General features: G+C 45.0%; 1 protein-coding gene across 1 annotated transcript in view; it reads left to right on the forward strand.

Annotated features, from left to right (window-relative positions):
- The window catches only part of LOC122370659 (chloride channel protein 2-like), an 88599-nt gene that overhangs the window by 36932 nt on the left and 31285 nt on the right, over positions 1-20382 (forward strand). The window contains exons 9-13 of the mRNA XM_043346449.1: positions 299-430; positions 3316-3478; positions 4825-4940; positions 7395-7506; positions 7820-7957. Of these exons, the coding sequence (XP_043202384.1) occupies positions 299-430; positions 3316-3478; positions 4825-4940; positions 7395-7506; positions 7820-7957 (661 nt within the window). The remainder of the gene's footprint in view (positions 1-298; positions 431-3315; positions 3479-4824; positions 4941-7394; positions 7507-7819; positions 7958-20382) is intronic.

Consider the following 20382-nt stretch of genomic DNA (forward strand, 5'->3'; position numbering starts at 1 on the left):
ACTTTACGATTGTCTGATATTTCTCTGTACGTATGTACTTTTTACCGGCTCATCCCTTGTATGATATGGGAAGGAAAAGGATATTATAGATAAGCTTTACAAATATAATTTCCTTACATCACACAGTTGTCATTAATGCCAGTTGATTAAGCCTCCCTCAATGAAGACAATGTCACGAAGCACAGAGCGCAAATAATTCATTGCTTGAAGACAAAGGGGTTGCAGTGTCCACTCTAAATGCCACAACACATTTGCAAAGATCATGACTTCCTGTTCTACTGACTGATCCTTACGTCAGGTGCTGGAGCTGTTTGCCAACTTCACCTGGTCCTCAAGTGATCTCACGGTGGACGAGGCTGAGGCAGTGAATCACTGGACGAACCCGTACACCAGCTTCTACGCCAACCTCTGCATCTACATTCTAGTCACGGTGAGTAGAGACTGCGACACGACCGTGGGTTGTCGCGCTTCGATTATAAGAGATCCTTGAGTTATCGTCTTTTTGCTGAAGATATGTGTGCATTTGTTGCAGCTTGCTTTTCGGCTTTTTGTTATGTCCATTGTCCATTCGTGATTGTTTACCGCGTTTCCTTTTTTAAATCCGTTCATGTAGAATGCGGTCCTAGGCGTCTCTTTTAAACTTGGGACAAAGAGGGAAAGATGGATATTTTTCGTATAGCCTGCCGCCATCACACTTTTTCATATCATTTACATATTTGCTATTTGAATGGCACTGGTGCATGCTGCATAACTAAGAGATGGTGACTACTTGTGTCATTTAAATCTATTTTAGAGGACCTGTATCCCTTACATTTTCTCTCGAAGATATCTGGAACGCTTTGTTCTGGCTAGACAGAGAAAATAAATGGCACCGTGTCCTTTAAAACAATACGTTCCCTCGGATTCAGGGTGGCCTTCATAATCGATCTCCGCACCATGTCATAAATAACTCTCAGCTCTCATTTATTTCGGTCCAGAGAATTGTGACGTTTCGTTCCGTCGGCTTGGACGCGACACGGGGTATACAGACTGCTAAAATCGCATCTATATGAGGAGATTAGGTGGCAAGAGCTGTCAGTTTTTAGAGGAGTCTGGTTTCTTGTCACGACACATAACTGTTATCCGTCAGACGACGGTACGCCGGGAAGTGAAAACAAACATCAGTGTGTGGCCCCTGCTGCTGCGGCGTTGTAATGGGGAACAGGCCCGCATCTCAAATCACTCGTGTGATAAGTTACAGTCAAGCCGCTTTTATGACGATCGTTATGTTTCGGGTGGTTCGATCATATCCATCAATATCCATATCTTATGTCAAATAAAGTCGAAAGCTTTTTGCTTCTTCCTCTAAACATTCACAAACTTCGAAATGATAACCGGTATTTATCGTTATTTATACGGCATTATATGGTATGTTTTAAGTTGTAACCTTGCCTTGTATGCGTATAACGACACGTGGCCTATCCCGCTCCCTTCTTATCTTTGCTTCACCCAACTATTTCCTTTATTCTTTGTGTATATTATTATTAGGATGGTTTGTGTCATGTGACCCAAAGTAACAGAGACAACGGCTGACGTGTGTCTCTCTTCCGAGTACCCGATGCCCTTTTCCTCTACATTTGTTCGTAACTTAATTAGCGCTGCCCCAGTGCGGTCTCACTGATGGGCCGTGCTCTGCTGCCCTCGCAGTCCTGTCACGCCTCCTATTGCCAACTCCAAGGAGCACACAACCACACGGCCAATCACATCGATGCCGCTCGTTTTAGGCTCTCTTTTGTTCCTTTTTCTTAGAGTTTGGAGACCCGCTCAATTGCTTCGCCGATCAGAGTGGCTTTTTCCATTTCAAGTCCCACCCTTCGTGACCGAAATACTGATCAGAAGAAAGTACGACTGATCGCTTAATGTGTTGTACTTTTATTAGCTTTTCCCGTTGCCACCCCACCCAACATGAACTTTCGAGCTCCGTACGGGCAACTGACACATAGTTACTTATATATCACGGGGTCATTTGGACCTTATGACCCTGTGTGTCACGTCCTGCCTCCCGTTTGTCATCAGCTCCATCCCCAATCCGCATGTTACTCTTTACACCCCTGTTAACCCGCGCCCTGGTGGGGTCTGTTTATAACGCGACCTGGTGGGAGGGGGCTATTTTTTGCCCCCCCCCCCCCTCGTATCTCCGAAACTGCTGGACGGATCCGCAAAATTCAAACGGCGTTCGAAAGGCCTGTCAAATTTGTCGTGGGAAACCAAATTTAATTGACCTCGGGGTCACCGATGACGTCACAGGTCAGGTCAAAGATGAAATGTTTCACCGTTCACGGGTCATCTAGGGAATGCGCTATAACACCGAGGAAAACGCATTTTGTCGAGAATCAGCGGTAGGGCGTCAGTTGCCTAGTAGATATGTTGCTATTAGAGGCACTGGCAATACCAGGTCAGGTCACAGGTCAGGTCACCAAGGGTCACAGGTCAGGTCACATGAGCCCAACTTTACTAAGGTTGTGTGATACATGTTTTATGGCCAATTTTTCATTTCCAACTCAATGATGTTGGTTATAAGACTATCAGGTACGGCTTAGGTCACTTTCTGGTGAAGTTCAGGTCAAGGTCAGGTCAAGGTCAGGCCAAAAAAGGTCAAATTTTAAAGTTGATAGTTTTGCATAAAATGGGTATTGATTCGATGCAGCTCGTCACGGGGAGTCTAATGGTGGTCTTTGTTTTGCGCTACGGGGTCTAGAATTGCTAAAAATTGAGTTTGAAAATTTGACGTCATCAATTTTGAAGTTTTTTCGCTATAACTTCGCCAAAAAAAGAGGTATCAATCTCAAATTTGGTATGTGGATGGAAGGCGGTAAGGAATATCACATATATTCTGTTTTTTGCGAAATTCAAAAAACTTTTTGGATTGTTCGATTATTATATCCAAAAAATCTATTTTTTTATTTTTGGGGGTCAAAATCCAAAAATTTCAAAAATCCGAGATAGTAGTTTTGTAGCCCTGTCCAATCTACAGCTTTTATGTCTTTATCATTTTTCTGTATTTGCAAAGCTATAGGCCTGACAGCTCTTCCCGCGAAGCCCTTTTTTGGGTCGAAAACGGCAGAACATGACGTCAAGAGTTTCCGGCCAACCTATCATAGCCTTTGGAAAAAATTTGGTCACAATGTGTAAAATTGATGTCCGGGAGGGTACTGAAAGTTTGGTGACGATCGGCGCAGCGGTTCTGGAGATATATCGAAAAGTCTGGAGGGGGGGGCAAAAAATAGCCCCCCCATCAGGTCGCGGGTTAATGACCACCCTTCTCCTGTGTTACAGTTTGGCATGTGCGTGGTGGCCTCAACGCTGCCGGTACCCTCGGGCATCTTCATCCCGGTGTTCAAGATGGGCGCGGCGTTCGGCCGTCTGGTTGGCGAGCTGCTGGCTATGTGGTTTCCACAGGGGGTGCGCTACGGCGGACACATCTCACCAATCCGGCCAGGTAGGCTGTGGGGAAGAACGGTCCGTAATAAACGGAATTGCGCTCTAAATATGTAACTATCAATCTTTATGCATACATTGGCAGTATACGTGTAATACAAACGGTGTTGAACATTGACTACTACCTAATCCATGTGGCCATGTTTACTTTGTTGATGTTTTAGACAAACGGGAATATGCTGTCCTCAGTTAGAAATTAGAAGTAGTTAGAAAGTCATGTTTACTTTGTTGATGTTTTTGGATAAGCGAAAATGCTGTCCTCACTTAGAATAAGAACTTAGAGTCCTCACTAGAAATAGAAAGTCATGCTTACGGCCTGCAATATTTCATTCATAGAAATTTTTCGATCACTTGAGCATTGAACATGAACATACTGCACTGTAGCTGCTTTCGGTCGATTCTAAACCAAATTTCCGATTCCATATAGCTATCTGTCTTTCAGTCAATTGGGCCAGCTGACTTACAATTTGCAACCGGAAACACGCCAGCACTAGACTTTATTTTTATTTCATTATTTTTCAGCGCTCAAGTGACAGCATTAGCATGCGCACGACATCTGTCTCAAGCTTATTGGAGACGTTTTAGTTTGATTTTTATCTAGCATTTACACAAATCACACCACATTGGCATATGACCCTGTTGACTTGCCACTGAAAATAAAAACAGGAGATCAGCTGTCATTTTCTGGGATATTTAGTGGGTCAGCTGACCGCCGCGAACCCAGTGGCCAGCGGCTGTAACTCACCGTCTCGCGTCACCCGAGAGGCTCGAGCCACGCGAATCGTCCAGTTATTTTGCACATGGTGCCAAACACCACTGCTCCGGACGTCCACCGAGCTCCCCTTCGACTCTCGAGGCCCAGCGTCTGCGGGCGTGCCGTCTTTAGATCGAATTGGACAGGGACTGATTGGCCCTGCGCCATACCCTGTGTTTGGCCTGTCTGTTTGCTCTGTCGTACCATTTCACACCAGCGAACGGGCCTTGCCAGGCCGATCGTGCCTTTGTGCTGGTCGGAACTTCAAATTAAAAGTCGGCATGGACGTCGCAAGGCACCAGGCTAAGTTCCAATTGCTTACGTCACTTTTGTGCTATCTGCTAAGTTTGGCTGCAAGTTCTCCTCAGTGCCAGTGACGAGATACCACTGTGATACAAATCTTTTATCTTACATCAGATTCTGATAAACACTGCGGTCTTTGGAATACTCGGACGCTTGAACTGGTAGAACCGCTTTCCTCGTTTTACCTGATAGGGTAGGCTGTACCGCAACGCACTCGTGCCGTGCGGGTCAGTCTACCCCGCCGCAGCTCAGCGCGGCCGTCGCCCCAGCTCATTTCCCGTCCGTTTCAGGGGGCTACTCGATCGTGGGCGCGGCGGCTCTGGCCGGCTCCGTCACGCACACCATCTCTACCTCAGTGATTGTGTTCGAGCTCACCGGACAGATCACTCACATCCTTCCAGTCATGGTGAGTTCGAGCTGCGCGTGCGGCTAGCGAGTCTATACGCGGAGAGCGACGGAAATAATTCAACGTTTCTCCATAACAGCGCTGCATTATGGAACAGTAGTAAATTTGCCGCATCAAATGCAGGCCTGTTGCTAGCCCGACGTTTGGACGCATTTGAAATGCAGATAAACAAAGAATTCGTGGGAGGTCTTTTACGCTACGAAAGACTTTCTCTAGCTGATACCTACGTGGATTTCGCGATCACGCTTCAGTAACGTTGTTATTAAATCGTGGAAGTATGAAAGTGAATGCATTGAACTTTGAATCGCATTAATGACATCAATTTGATTTTCTAACATGCATTTGAGGCAGGGAATATGCAGGGGCACCTTGGCGCAATCATTACTGGTAGGTCGTAAACAGTAGTTACAGGTCTCTGGGCTATTGAAGAAATATTTGTCATTTGTCAATAGGTAGGTACTGTGTTACATAGAAAAGTCAAGCTATGCAAACAGTGGAAGTTGACAAATAAGGAAACCTGTTTGTCGTCTCATGAAATGGAGCCTGAATTTCAGCGCACCTCAGGTATCTTTCAGAAATACTGTCAACCCTACTGTTTTTATGCTTTATCATTTTGTGTCCCGATAAAACCACTGAACTTCCAATCTCAAACCACTTCGCATCTCAAGCTACTCTCTGCGTCCAGATTCAGACCACTCTGTGGCTGTGCGTATCCTCTCCTTCTCGGCTGTGTGGCCCCGCTCCTCTCGAGACGTCTGTCAAGCGGACAGGTGTCTGTGAGAGCGCGGCACGCCGCCTCAGGTGCCAGTCAGGCCGACAGCCAGCCTCCAGCCGGCTGCCACGGGCTGCCACCGCCCAAGATACCTATAAGAAACAGGTAGGTCCGATGTTTTTAGTAAAGCCCAGTAAAGCCCTGGTGACGTCACTGACATTTCTTATATGGAGAATTTCGCCCATAAGGAAAATATTTTACATACGAAAATTTGTATTTCATTAGGAAAAAATACATTCTATCAATTTCATCATGAAACTTATATAATTTAATTAAAAAACTTGAAATCCTTTGAGTGCTTGTCCCAACCCCTGCTATACCTTTGGTCACGTGACTTCCATGATAAACTTTGCGTTTAGCAATGTTATGACTTAAACAGAAGCAATAAATGTTACAAGCGTATTATTTATGATGTTTTAGGCAGCAATCGTGTAATAACATCCTTGAATTATATACATTCTGCTTAAAAGAGGTCACGTGATGTTACCAGATTGTGCTCGGACAGCATTTTCTTAAACTTCGATTTTGAGTACTTTTTACCTTCATTGAGTCCTAATAACGGACGTTTTTAGTTATAAAATGAAGCAATGAATCTATTGAGGGCAAAATTTAATCATTTTTGCACTTTCAAGCCGGGCTATCCTGGCATGAACTTCGGCCGGTTTGTGTGTGAAGCCTATGGTGAAGGGAAAACTTCACGCCCGGCTGACGTCACAGACCTCGGCTACCAAATCGTGTCCGGTGGGGGTCGCCACCGCCCTCCAGCGCCGGCCGACCGTGTGCCGCCACGAGAAATGGCCCTGTTTTCGCCAGCCACGTGATGTATTGAATGGTGCGCCCGGTATTAGAAGGATCTGTTGCCATAATGCTGCTGTCTAATCGACTGTTATGGCACGAGCGGAGGTAGAAAAATATTATGGAAATCTTGAGAGAGCTTGAGGTGCCCAGTTTCTCTGAATTATTGTCTGGCCATACCGCCATATGTTAGAAATAAATTATGAAAATGGAAAGTAAATTAAGGACATGCTGATTGCTAATTATGGCTGCAAGTAGCGTTATTATTCCTTGCTCATATTGTTGAAATCATTGCCAATTTATCACCCCTGATCTAGCCATAGGGCCTCTGGGACCACTTTGAGGCGACACCACGACAGGCTTACTTCTGCTGATTGTGTGGAAACGGCTACGTCTGTGGTCGGAAAAATAACACGACCGGGCCGCCCCAATCCAGTCACATCACGGGTCACAGCGAGCACGGCGCCGAAACAGCACGGCTGCTAGATATGGCGGCAACCGCAGGGTCTGTGGCGGAAATCTGGCCAAATCTCCCCGGGCGCGCTGACCGCTGGGGCAGAATCGGCCAAATCTACCGGAAATCTACTGACTGCCATCAGCAGTACCGCAAAGACCGGGGAGATTGGCTCTGAGAAACCTGGCCGGTGACCCCTCATCACGCCAATGCGCAGTGGCAGAACTTTGGCATGCTACATGGTCGGGCACATTGTCTGTGATGTGATAGGCAATGATGTCACATCAACAGTGTCAAGATGGCGATGACGTAAGAATGTGCTACTTTTGAAGTCGCAACTCTTTATCATTCTTGTACCCTACCGAATCTTGGAAGCTCTTTTTGTGTATTCAACACCGTCATCTGTGCAAAAAACGTTCCTGATGTTTCGCAGATTGCTGTTCTGATTGCGAACGCCGTATCACAGCTCCTGCAGCCGTCCATTTACGACAGCATCATCCAGATAAAGAAGCTGCCCTACCTGCCAGACATTCTCACCTCCACCAGTGAGTGAAACGCGTTCTTTACCGCAGCTGGTCTTTTTCAACATCGATATATGACTGGCCAATGGCCATCCACAACAGTTCGAAGATGTTTACCTTCTTATAAAAATCATAATAAAATTTGAGATGTAAAGGTTCTACAATTGTTTATAATTGGTTCCTTTGTTAATGAATTTCATCGTTAGCAGTCGCCTATGTCGGCCACTGAGATGTTGAGTCGTTCAAGCTAAAGAAGACACTTAACTGTTTGACAATTCATATTGCTTCACTAACTCCTATTTTTTACCGTTGTCTTCCATTGTGTTTATGTCGATAGATGCCTACTCGATATACGTGGAAGACATAATGGTGCGTGAGGTGAAGTACATCTGGCACGGCATCAGTCACCGGCAGCTGCGGCAGGTGCTGAGGGAAAACAAGAAACTGAGCAGCGTCCCGCTGGTCGATTCTCACGGTCAGTGCCGCCAGTGTGGGGGGGGGGGGGGGGCACGGGCACGGCAAAGGACATCGACACATACATGAGCTGGATATTGACACGGATACGGACACGGATGTAAAACGAATACGACAGAGACACGAACACGGACGAGGGCACAGACGCAGGGCAGAAGTGCGAATGAATTAACCCTATTCCTGGCGGGCTCCGCCGGGACAAGAAACTGGCGGGGGGGGGGGGGCGATTCGGCCCCCCTTCAGATCTCAAAAACTACACATCGCAGCGACAAACGGTTAACGGCATCGGATACGCACGGTCAAGATCTACAATTTTTACAAAGGTCATTTTCAGGTCAGGTCAAAGATGACGTCACAGGGGTCGAAAAAGTCAAAATGGCAGCGCTAGATATGGAGAGAGTTTTTCTCGAATAACTTTCGAATTAGTCAAGATAGGAACAAACTAAGGGCATCATCGTGATCCTCTCGTCAATCCGCATCGAATGATATGTATGTTGACCTCGAAAGGTCAAGGTCAAAGGTTGACCTCAGGTCACGTGACCTCGAGGTCATCATGTATATCATTCGATGCGTCTTGACGAGCTGAACACAATGAGACCATCCACGCGTCTGTATCTTGTTCCTGTACGGAGTTATTGGCCAAAAACCTTTGGTGACCTTTGATGACGTCACATGACCTCACAGCTGCCCAACAGCAAAACAGACCTCAAGGTAGTGAAGGTTGATCGTATATGAAGTCATGTATGGTATATGGGGCCATTCCGACCCGTTTTAGTGGTAAAAACAGGGAGTTGATTTTTCCCCCATTGACTTATAATGGGGAGGTCGCGAAACTGACCTGACCTTAGGTCACCGATATAAAAATTCCGAGATATACAAATTGCACATACTGGTACCCTAACTAAAGCCTGAAGAGAAGAAATTGATCGGTCAAAAACTCTAGCTCTGGCGTGATTGCAAACTTTTCTGAGGTAGGGTCACCAAACCGCCTCTGGTGACCTGACCTGAGGTCAGATCAACTCAAAATTTTAAGACATGTTGCGTAGAAGCCTTTTAGGAAAAGTCAGAAAATTTGAGCTTCCTAGCTCAACGCGTTTGGGAGAAATAACCAAAAAACCTCAGGGGGGGGGGGCTCCTGAGGCCCCCCGCCAGGAATAGGGTTAAAAGAGCCTGCGAATACGATCTTCAAGAGATAGTCACACTGCACATATTTATGTCTCCCGATACCTTGCCGTAGTTGGTATTCTGAAGATGCTGCAGTCACTACAAATCATGCTGCTGTGACACCACCAAACTCGTTCGATATTCGATTCATGCTCAGCTTTGACGGAAGCCGAGGGCGGGCGTGGGAGAGGGACATCTGGGTTTTGTTGAGGCAATTCTTCCACAAATCCGGCGGGAAACTCCTCGAAACCACCGATGACCATTGACATTTCCTTGGAGGAATGAGCTCTGTCGAATGTAAAGGCTCCCAGCTAGATCTGCAATGAGCCGCTTTGGTTCCGATGGTGTGAATGACTGTTTTTGTGCTTTGAGTGTACAAAAGATATGTTGCTACGCACCTTCAACTGCAGTAAATAATTATGAATATAACTGATAAGCAGAGGGTCCCTGTAAACAGCAAGCAACCTCAAAAAAGTATGTAAGCATATCTACCTAATATTCACACATTGCGTGAGTTTTTGACAAAAGCAGCTTTTCAAGGTTGAAGATATGCAATAAATTTTAATAACGCAAGGCGGCGAAGCTAAAGCACATTTTTCATCCTGCCCTGGGATTTCTGATGAAACAAATCTTACTCTGGGTGGCATACACTTTCAGCGTTATTAATGACGGCATCTCACCTATGCACAGTGTCACCGACCTTGTCACGAGGCGGAGTGCTTTGTGCTGCGTCTGGCGGGGCGGGAAGTCACAGGGAAGGGGGGGGGGGCAGACAGACACTCCTGGTGTCCGCGCTGGTCTCTGGGCGCCACCGGAGCATTCCGGGAACTTGTGCCGCCATATGCTGATCTGATTACCGAACTTGTACTATGGCGACTGCCGACGGCTAATTCGATAGCGGTCGCCGAGAGAGAGAGGATGGCGAACCGACGCCAGGACAGAGATGGGACACTCGTGCCAGCCGCCGACCACGCAGCTTCTCCATGGTTTGTGTGCTTGTGGCCTTGTGTATTGTCGATTCATATTTGGCGTTAATTCAGAACGAATCTTTCTATTCAAATCCGAAGACATTTTTAGCATCTTTTGTTATTGACCGACTTGGCGAAATCACTTTTTCAGAAGGCTAGACATATTGGTCCTTTTCATGTACCTAAACTTTTCTTCAACATCACAAATATGCATAGATGTGTGGTCAGCGGGATCCTTCAGGAGTGTCTTCGTCAACTGCACAGAAACTCGAACAATTGTCTACTCTACCGTCATTGATAGGAAACCAGTAAAACGCCTTTTGGGCGACCAACGGAGCGAGCGAGAGGACGAGCCTTGCACGTGCGAAATTGCGAGGGGGTACCTCCAACTAACTTGTGCACTGCACCCTACTAACCGGTCTTTAGCGATGTGCCAAATTTCAGCGCAATCGGCCTAGCCGTTCTCGAGATCTGGAAGCGGCACACTGCACGTGCGCACGTGCAAGCGGGGTCCAAACTGACTTTTGCACGGTACCCTACTGACTGGTCCCCAACCGTGTACCAAATTTGAGCGCAATCGGCCCAGCCGTTCTCGAGATCTGGGAGCGCCCCCTGCACGTGCGCACGTGCTGTAGCACCCCAACCTTAACACATGCAGATTAACCCGCGCCCTGCTGGCGGGGGGGGGGGGGTGTTTGAACACCCCCCTTGTGGTTTTTCGCGAATATCTCAAAAACGGCGGCGCGGAGCGCCGCCGTTGTTGGTACACCTTATTATACATCAATTCTACACATGTTGTGAAAATTTCAGACCAAGGTCATTCAAGGTCAGGTCACCAGGTCACTTGAAGTGACCTCACCTCATAAAAAGTTTCAATGTCTGTCATAGCTACACCGAATGACCGATTGCTTTGAAACTTTCAGCGATTGCTAAGAGCATGTACAAAATGTATATCTCAGAATTTTGATATCGGTGACCTAAGGTCAGGTCAATTTTGCGACCTCCCCATTATACACTGAATTACAAGTGGTTTAGACACACTGAACATGAAAATGGTGTCCGTGACCCCTGTTTATGCCCTGAGGTCATCTTAGGTCACGAATGGTATCTAACAGTTTTCGCAAGTAACTTTTGATAGAGGCATGCTAGAGCGATGAAAACGCCTTAGATGTGTTCAGCTCGACGATACGGATCTACTGATATGCAGCATGACCCTTTCCGGTCAGGTCATGACCTTGACCTGAGGTCAAATTTTCAAGTTGACCTTTCAAGGTCAAGTTGTAGTTCATTCGATGCGTCTTGACGAGATGAACACGATGCCGGTAAAAGTAAGCTCGTACAAGGCTTGGGTCAAAAGTTATTGCAGAAAAACTGTTTCCGAAAAAATCGGCTATTTTTACAGTTTTTGCCCCCTGCAGGCAAAACCGTTGACGTTAGGTCAAATCTGAGAAAATTACTCAGAAAGGGCGTTAATAGGGCTATCGAATGCGCTTTTCCGCGGCGCTGTAGCTCTTTTCGTTCCCGAGTTATGCGTGGGCTTCTTGGAAATTTTCGACATTCGACCTGGAAATCGGCGAAATTTTGCCTTCAATGACCTCTGGTGACCTGACCTTTGACCTGAGCAAAAAATTGACCGAAGTGATTTCCTCATTATTTTTGACGCTCTTTCGAACGCCGCCTTCTGCGTATCGCTACGCGGCCCAGGAGCCGAGTTAGAAGGGGGGTGTTCAAACACCCCCCCCCCCCCAGCAGGGCGTGGAAATCCAGGACCCCCAGCCGGGCGCGGGTTAATTATCTGATGGAGACCTTACTGTGTACCGAGTTTCAGTTCAATCGGCCCAACCGTTGCGCCGTTATTGAGGTTGCAATTTTGGGGGTTCTTAAAAAATGTCCAACTTTACCACGCGCCACGTGCGGTGGTTGGCAAGAACGCATGATGGCCATCACACCACATAACTTTTACGTCCAAGTGACATTCAGTAAAGAAGACCGCTTGTCAATCGGATGTCCCGTTCCTAAGACGCTTTTGAAGAGCGTCCCCACGGCCGGCCGGCCGGCCGCTCATACTCAGGATTTTCCCTTAACCCTAGAACGCCTAGGGGGGGGGGGTTGTATCAACCCCCCCCCCCCCTGAGGTTTTTTCGTTCCTGTGTCACAGTGACGTCACGTCATACCTGGACTGCGTAGAGGTCCAGACCAGATGTCAGGGAGGGGCGGGACGAGATAGGGAGCTGACTGGACCCGGCGGCCGCTCTGCGAGCTGTCGGGGCCGGCCGTGTACAGGAATGTCGCGTGACTAAGACCCGTTCGGAGCTTTTGTGCAATTACGCTCAGCTTTTGTTTTTCGCTTCGTAGGTTAAGGGACGGTGAAGTGTCCGCATGTGTTGCTAGCTTTTTAAGAAAACTGTGTCTGGTGTTGTGTGTGCTCCGGGCCGCACCGTACCGTGGTTAATCTATACGTGTCGCCGCTCGGGGGTTGTCGGTGGCGTCGGCGTGCCAAACGCCGAATTAAAGTAGCTGACAATTCATATAGTATCATTGAACGTAAATGGGCTCAAAGCAACAAGTGGCACAGTGCCAAAACGACGTAAGCTGTTTACATGGCTGAAAAACATGAACGCCGATGTAATATTATTGCAGGAGACGCACAGCGACCAACAATTAGAAGCAATCATTAGAAACGAGTGGGGCGGCAAATGTTTCTTCGCCCACGGCGACAGTAGGAGTAGGGGTGTGGCCATCTTCCTGCTCCCAGGAAGTAGAATAGAATCTCTTGGAATTGACACTTGCAAAAATGGGCGATATATTGTCATGCAAGCCGAAATAAATGGGGCAGTGATTGTAATCGCGAACATATATGGGCCCAACTATGATCAACCTGGAGCTTTGGAAGAGCTGTTTCAAAGTATTGATCGCTTCAGTTGTGACGCTATGATTTTGGGAGGCGATTGGAATACTGTGTTAGACATGAAAATTGACAGACTTACCAGGGCAAAACGAGTTATTAACAACCACAGGTGTCAAAAAGCAATTGCACAATTCATGGATTACAAAGACTTGGTGGATATCTGGCGTGTGAACAATCCGGGGAAGAAAAAGTTCACCTACCAGCGAAGTCGCCCGATGAGCAAATCGAGGATCGATTTTTTTCTTATTAGTGAATGTTTGTTTTCACAACAAATCAAACCGATAGCAAAAATACTTGATGGATATCTGGCGGATCACAAACTGATTACCTTAGAAGTGCAAATTGGGAAAACAGTGTGGGGGAAGTCTTACTGGAAATTAAACAACAATCTTCTTCTCAACGAAGAATACGTAGATTATATGAAGCGTTTTATTCCTGAAACCATAGCATCAAATGATACTGAAGGCATAAGTAAACATACGGTCTTACAGACTGTGCTATGTGCTATCAGGGGAGAGTCGATTAAGTTCTCCAGTAGAATGAAGCGAAAAAGATCAGAACGACTTGAGCTGCTGCAAAACGAAATAAATTCAATATGTGACGAGCCAAATGAAAAGGAAAGAGAACGACTTATTAAACTAAAACAGGAGAGGGATGAATTAGTAGGTGAACAAACTCAACGAAACATGTTTCAGTGCAAAGTAAATTGGCGAGAATTTGGAGAAAAGGGTTCAAGATACTTTCATAAATTAATGCGTGTTAAAAAGGGTTTTAGGCCATACATGGCCTTAGAATTAGAAAATACCGCTCCCGGTAAAATATCCAGTAACATTGAGGACATGCTGGAGGAGTGCGTTGTTTTCTTTGAAAAACTGTACGCGCCATGCCGAGTATCACCAGAGGCAAACTCGGGAACTTTCCTATCCAATATTAAGCCGTTACCTCACGACCGAATTCAGATCGGGGAACAGCCAATAACCATAACGGAACTGGAATCAACGTTGAAAACGATGGGAGAAGGGGCTAGCCCAGGTCCCGATGGTTTTACGTCTGAGTTTTACAAAGTTTTCTGGAACGAATTAAAAGAATTGATTTTCGGGGTAATTCAGGAATTGATAGAGATTGATAAAGCTCCATCGTTGTTAACATGTAGTACCACCACCTTAATACCCAAAAAGGGTAAAAGTACTCACTTGGTGAGGAACCTGAGGCCTATTAGTCTCTTGAATGTCTTGTACAAGCTTATTACGAAGACATTAGCTATAAGACTCGGCAAAATGATTAATGATCACATCAATGAAGATCAAACAGGATTTTTAAAAGGAAGATATATCGGGGAAAACGTAAGACTCTTAACCCTATTAGTGGCAGGGGGGGGGGGTTGTTTTTATCCACCCCTCAGGTTTTTCGGGAATATCTCCGAAACCGCTGAAGCTACGATGCTGAAATTTTCTGACTTTTCCTAAAACTAAATTGGGCACATTCCCTCAAAATTTCAAGTTCATAACTTTACCAGGGGCGGCTCCAGAGCACTGGGAATTGGGGGGTCCTATTCGTGAAGCGAGTCATTTGGGCGAAGATCACGATGCTGCACCAGTTTTACGAACAGTGAATAAAAGGTATCATGTGATAACATATACAGTTATTGTGCATCCTCTTTTGACACGTTTTTGCTATAATAGGCGGATCCAGGCGTCAAAAAGGGGGGTTATGTTTTACCTCCCAACATAGGTGCCCTGACACCGCCTATGCATTACCAATACAATTTTAGTCGTTCTCTCATAAGAAAATTATAACATAACAAGACCATTACCACCCTTTTTAGAAACAGTACCAACAAAAACCTTATTTACTATACTTTTTGTGTACCCCCAATCTCAATGATCTGTATCCGCCTATGATTTTTGAAAATGCATATTTTTAGGATCCATGTGAATTCCTGGTTCATTCTCTATCGATCGGCAAAAGTTGCGTTAAGATTGGTTCAGAAACCTGGCCGTGATAAACAGTCTAAAATGTATCTGCAATTTGCCCGTTTTTACCCCCCCCCCCCACCCCCCATATTGACATTTTTTAATTTTATTTTTTAGAAATGTAGATCACGTTGAGCGAAATCGAATACCGTTTGAATTTTGAAAATCGGCCCGTTAGATCTCGAGATATCAAGGGGGGGTCGTAAACAGCCCCCCCCTGCCACTAATAGGGGGTAGCCAGGAGCCTGCCACTAATAGGGTTAATAGATCTGATGAACGAATCCAGCGAGCAAAACATTCCAGGTCTCATAATGTTTTGTGATTTACAGCAGGCATACGATAGTGTGAATTGGAATTACTTGATTGAAGTAACTGATAAGTTCAACTTTGGACCGAAATTTAAACATTGGATATCCATGTTGTACAGAGACTCGGATCAAGATCCTGTTACGGCGCGAATAACTTTGAACGGACACCTGTCTCGGCCTTACAGTATCAGAAGGGGATTGCGGCAGGGGTGTCCCTTGAGTTGTCTTCTGTTTTTACTATGCATCGAACCTTTCGGCGAAACTGTTCGTGCCAGAAATAGTATTGCTGGCATACACATAAACGGCTTTGAAGTTAAGATGTCCGCTTACGCGGATGACACAGCATTAATTCTAGACGGAACGGAAGGAAGTTTACTTGCAGCACTGAAAACCTGTGAGGAGTTTGAAACGGTGTCAGGACTAAAACTGAACAAAAGTAAAACGAATATCATGTGGATAGGAAGAAATAAAATAAGACAGGATATTCTATGTAAAGAATATGGGCTAAATTGGACAAAACAGGTGAACTACATTTAGGAGTTGAAATAGGCCCGATGATGAGGAACATGGCAGAGGAAAATTATGCAAGCAAAATAGCTAAATTAAAAAATTTATTAAACCCATGGATAAAACGTGGATTAACGCCTTTTGGTAGAATTCACTTAATTAAATCAATGGCGCTGTCCCAACTCGTTTATCATATGTCGGTGTTAGAAAAACCTACAGGGTGTCCCATAATTACCCGGACACTGTTAATTAGCGTATAAAATGAGGCAAACATGATTGCGCTTTTTTCTTTTTACCGTCCTAATATAGTCAACTAGGGTGGCTGTGAAATAGCACATGCAATAGATACGCTTGTTACAAGATCAGCCGACAATGATGGAAAATGCCAGCCATTGCTGGTCTCAGTTGTTTTACGGGTCTCCCGAAACTGGGTGTAGGCCTGTTTTCTTTGACCTCTTGCTGGAGGATAATACGATCATATAAGATAAACTGACATCAAAGTGTTCCCAGGCCATAAGGTATTATCCCCCAAAACAAAAATTTCTGCCTACGCCACTTTTGCTGCGTTTTTTTATATCTGGAGTGGAGAAGCTCCATGTCTGAACATTGCGCAGCCTTTGGCTTCCAACAGATTTGGTTTCCAAAACAAACCCGTTCATGGCCATTTGGTTCACGGCATCCAGTTTTCGCACTGGTAGAATATTACCGCAGTAGTACCCTGTGCCAACGGTTGTCTTTGGGCCATCATATCAAGCCCAATGAGTGCACGGTGGCTCAAAATGTCTCACAATTTGATTTTCGACGGGTGCCTGGCCGTCTCTGCTGTTGGGGCGTTGTAGCCATCTGACGTTCACACAAGCCTTTTTCGGGCGGTTCAAATGACATAATACCTTCGTTAGACCACAAAGTGTGCCTCAATATACTAGAGGTCTGCACCGGCCGGCTGCAGCCGCGGCTGGCTGCAGCCCCACGGCTGTGGGCCGGGGCGGCTGTAAATATCTCCAAGAACACGGCTACGGCTGTGGCCACGGCTGTGAGATTTCAAGCTCAATCTTAAGTACTCAAATATAAAATTTTAAATCCTTAATCTTACATTCTGATAAGCAGTCTAGCCTGTAAAAATCATGCAAAGGATGCCCAGCAACATTGAAAGTGGTGAAGCCTTTGAAAACCTGTAATGGTTTTACCATTTGCTGTAGGGGAGTTTGCACTCTGGTACAGAATACTAATTATATGTACCAATTGTTCCTTCATCATCAAGAGCTTGGTAGTTTCAGAAAATGCAACATGTTGCATTGTCACATCCCTCTCAAATCAATCTCACCTGGTCATTAGGAGAGCACCTTACAGCTATTGAAGACGAGCGTTCAATAATTCTTTCAGGTAATAGAAAAAGAAATCACGCCTAGGTAAAGGCAGGTAAAGGCTTCATAAAATATTATCTAAAATAACTCTTAGACGTATTTCTGGATTTTCGGCAAGTCCAATTACATAATATAAAACTGGCGCTTTATGTTCAAACTGGTGTGTGAGTGACCGCTAACAGAAAATGCTGATCAACGAAGCCAATGGAATTAGATTATAAGTGAGCATGAACCCTACTCACGGTTAATTCACATGATGGTGAAAACCCTGAACACGTAATTCACATGACGGTGAAAACCCTGAACACAATATTTCTTACGCGAGCTGTTGACTTTACTAATAAAATGACGTCTTCTTCTAAAAATGTTAAAATTTGACCATCAATCTTTGTTTGAGAGCAAGTTTCTAGTTGTATAGCATTATTATTTATTATTTATAATTTTTATGGCTGTTTATAGTGACACAAAACAATTCATTGCCACTTCTTTGCTATTGACGTCATTAAAAACTCAAGTAAAATTTTTGATTGAAAGAGGCAATTGTGGCTCGCACGTCCTTGAGGATTTGAGCGAAGATCATTATTTGGAAAAATCAAAATAGATGAATGTTTTTCTTTCTTGGATGTTCACTAGTGTGTTGATGCCTTGCATATCAAATTAGTTGGAGACTTGCTCAGAAGGGTGCTTCAAGCCTGGCATATCACACCCCAAATAATATGCAAGGTAAGAAAGAAGCAAGAGTTTTGACTAGACAATCACTGTTTGACAGTCCATCAACTTCAGTTTCATTTTCCATACCTTACATTGATAATGAAAAGCATCAGGGTCTGTTGTTCTGTCCCACAACCATGCTTCAGGATTTGGCATTAGACATGTCTACACTGCTAGTGCTTCTATTCTGGTTCGTTGTTTATGTTTTCTGTTGAGGTAGGTACCTACCTACCCATCTTTCTTAACCTCTTGCAAGGGCTTGTGTAAGCATGCGATGCGCATCAGGCTTCAGGCCTTCGGCCTAAAGCCAGATACACAACCACTAAACCTTTGATGCTTCATGAGCTTGAGAATCTATAGCCCATTGCAATGTGCTTTTGGCTATATGTTTCAACTGCATTTCATTGAAAGTATCCACGGCCGGCTGACGGCTGGCTGCCCACAGTTTGCCACGGCTGTGGGCGGCTGTGGCTGTGGAGCCATGGCTGCGGGGCGGCTAGGCTGTGGAAAATTGCAGCCGTGCAGAACTCTACAATATACTGTTTTGTTGTATATGTTATGTTTTTGGGATGAATTGTAGTGATTTGCGCTGCTTTTCCCGTAGTTTTCGCATATTTTTCTGGCGAAGGACCCCAAATTCCAAAATTTTGTCGAAGATAGTGGTGCAAAGTAGACTGATGTTTTGTAGATAATCCTGATCTATTGTTTGGCTAGTGTTTTAGCTAGATCGGTGACGTTTCTTGTCTATGACAAGCAACCACTTGTTTGACAACTGGTGCATGGCGCTTTTTGGCCTAGCCCAAGCTTGTCAATCAGGTTTATCTCTTGCTCTCTCTGGCTTCGTTAGCTGATATAATTGCGCTTTGCTCAATCCCAACTGCCTGCAGATGAGCTGCTGAAGCTCTCCAGCAAAAACCATGCCGAAAGTCCGTTTACAAAGTTGAGAACGGGAGTTGATTCACCATGGTTGCCTATTAGTGGCTTAAGATGAAAACGGAAAAGGACTACTCTTACTTGACTCTGGATAATAATTGATTCGAGTCGTTACCGGCCACCAAAAGCACACAGTCCCCAATCTCGATAGCTAAGGGATATCTTATAAAAGTATGATGCTTGTATGTCATTAGAAGCGAGCGCAGTCGTACTTTTAGCCAGAAAATAAATGTCCGGGTAATTCTGGGACACCCTGTAGTAAGAGGATGCTGAAAGAACTGGAGTGTCTAATGTTCAACTTCATATGGAACGGGAAAATAGATAGAATCAAAAGGACCACGATGAAAAACCATTATGGTGAGGGAGGGCTGCAGGTTCCTGATCCATCAGCGCAAGCGGACAGCCTGAAAATAATGTGGATCAAAAATTTTTTGGATGAAAACAATCACGCTAAGTGGAAATTTGTAGTACAAAACAAACTCCTAATAGGAGGAAATCTTTCAATATTTGAATGTAAGCTATCCAAAAGGGAGGTCGAATGCAAGTTCCCGGACAAATTCTGGAGGGAGATTTATCTAGCTTGGCAAACAATGGTTGAAGAAGAGGACAAAACAGACGGATTAGTATTGTATGAGTCTTTGTGGCACAATAGATATTTGAATTTGGACGACATGGTTGGAATACCGAAAAAGAGCTTCAAAATAGTGGTGTGCTACGTATTAACGACATTTACGATAGAAATGCAGGCAGGCTGATGCCACCCGATCAACTGACAGGAAAATATGGCATTGGGAACTTCCTTTTGTGGCATAGAATCTTAAAAGCAATCCCAAAGGAATGGAAACAAATACTGCGTGAGAAAAGACCGAGGGTGAGAGAAGTAAGGCCGGAGATATATGTTACTTTACAGGAAACTATAAAGGTTGCAAAGTGGGCATATTCCGCACTTATGAAATCAAATAAGCTGTCTTGTCCTCGCAAAGCACAAACCAAATGGGAGCAGGAACTGCAAGGAGTGCAAAGCTCTTGGCCATCAGTCTTTAAGATACTATATAAAAGTACACAAGATTTTAAACTGAAATGGTTGCAACTGCGTATCCTGCATCGAATATTGCCTACCAATAGAGTACTTAATTGGATGAAAATAAAAGAGTCTAGCATGTGTGATCGTTGCTTTGAGCCCAACGAGGATATATATATCATGTTTTTTGGGGTTGTAAGGACGCAAAGAAATTTTGGATGAGACTGAAACATACGCTTGTTTTACCGAAAAATTTCACACCAGAAGATATCCTTTTAGGTAACGTAACTGGTAAAGGAAAATGGACGGCAGCCCCCTTACGCGTGTGTGTACTATTAGGAAAACAGTTTATATGGCAATGTCGATGGTCTGGTGAAGAGCAAAGCGTACAGCGGTTTTCTTTGTATCTTGCAAAGTATATATCAGTTGAGAAATGCATCGTAGCACGCAGAGGGGGAAGAAAAAGGTTCGATGAAACTTTTGGGTTACTGTGGGAAGCCTTGTGTACGAGTAGTACTTGATTGTGCAATGGACAGACGTGGGCTCAGGATTGGAAGGGGGAGGAGTGT

This window comes from Amphibalanus amphitrite, unplaced genomic scaffold (genome assembly GCF_019059575.1).
Source record: "Amphibalanus amphitrite isolate SeventyFive unplaced genomic scaffold, NRLGWU_Aamphi_draft 001156F_arrow, whole genome shotgun sequence".
In the NCBI taxonomy this organism is placed as follows: domain Eukaryota; kingdom Metazoa; phylum Arthropoda; class Thecostraca; order Balanomorpha; family Balanidae; genus Amphibalanus; species Amphibalanus amphitrite.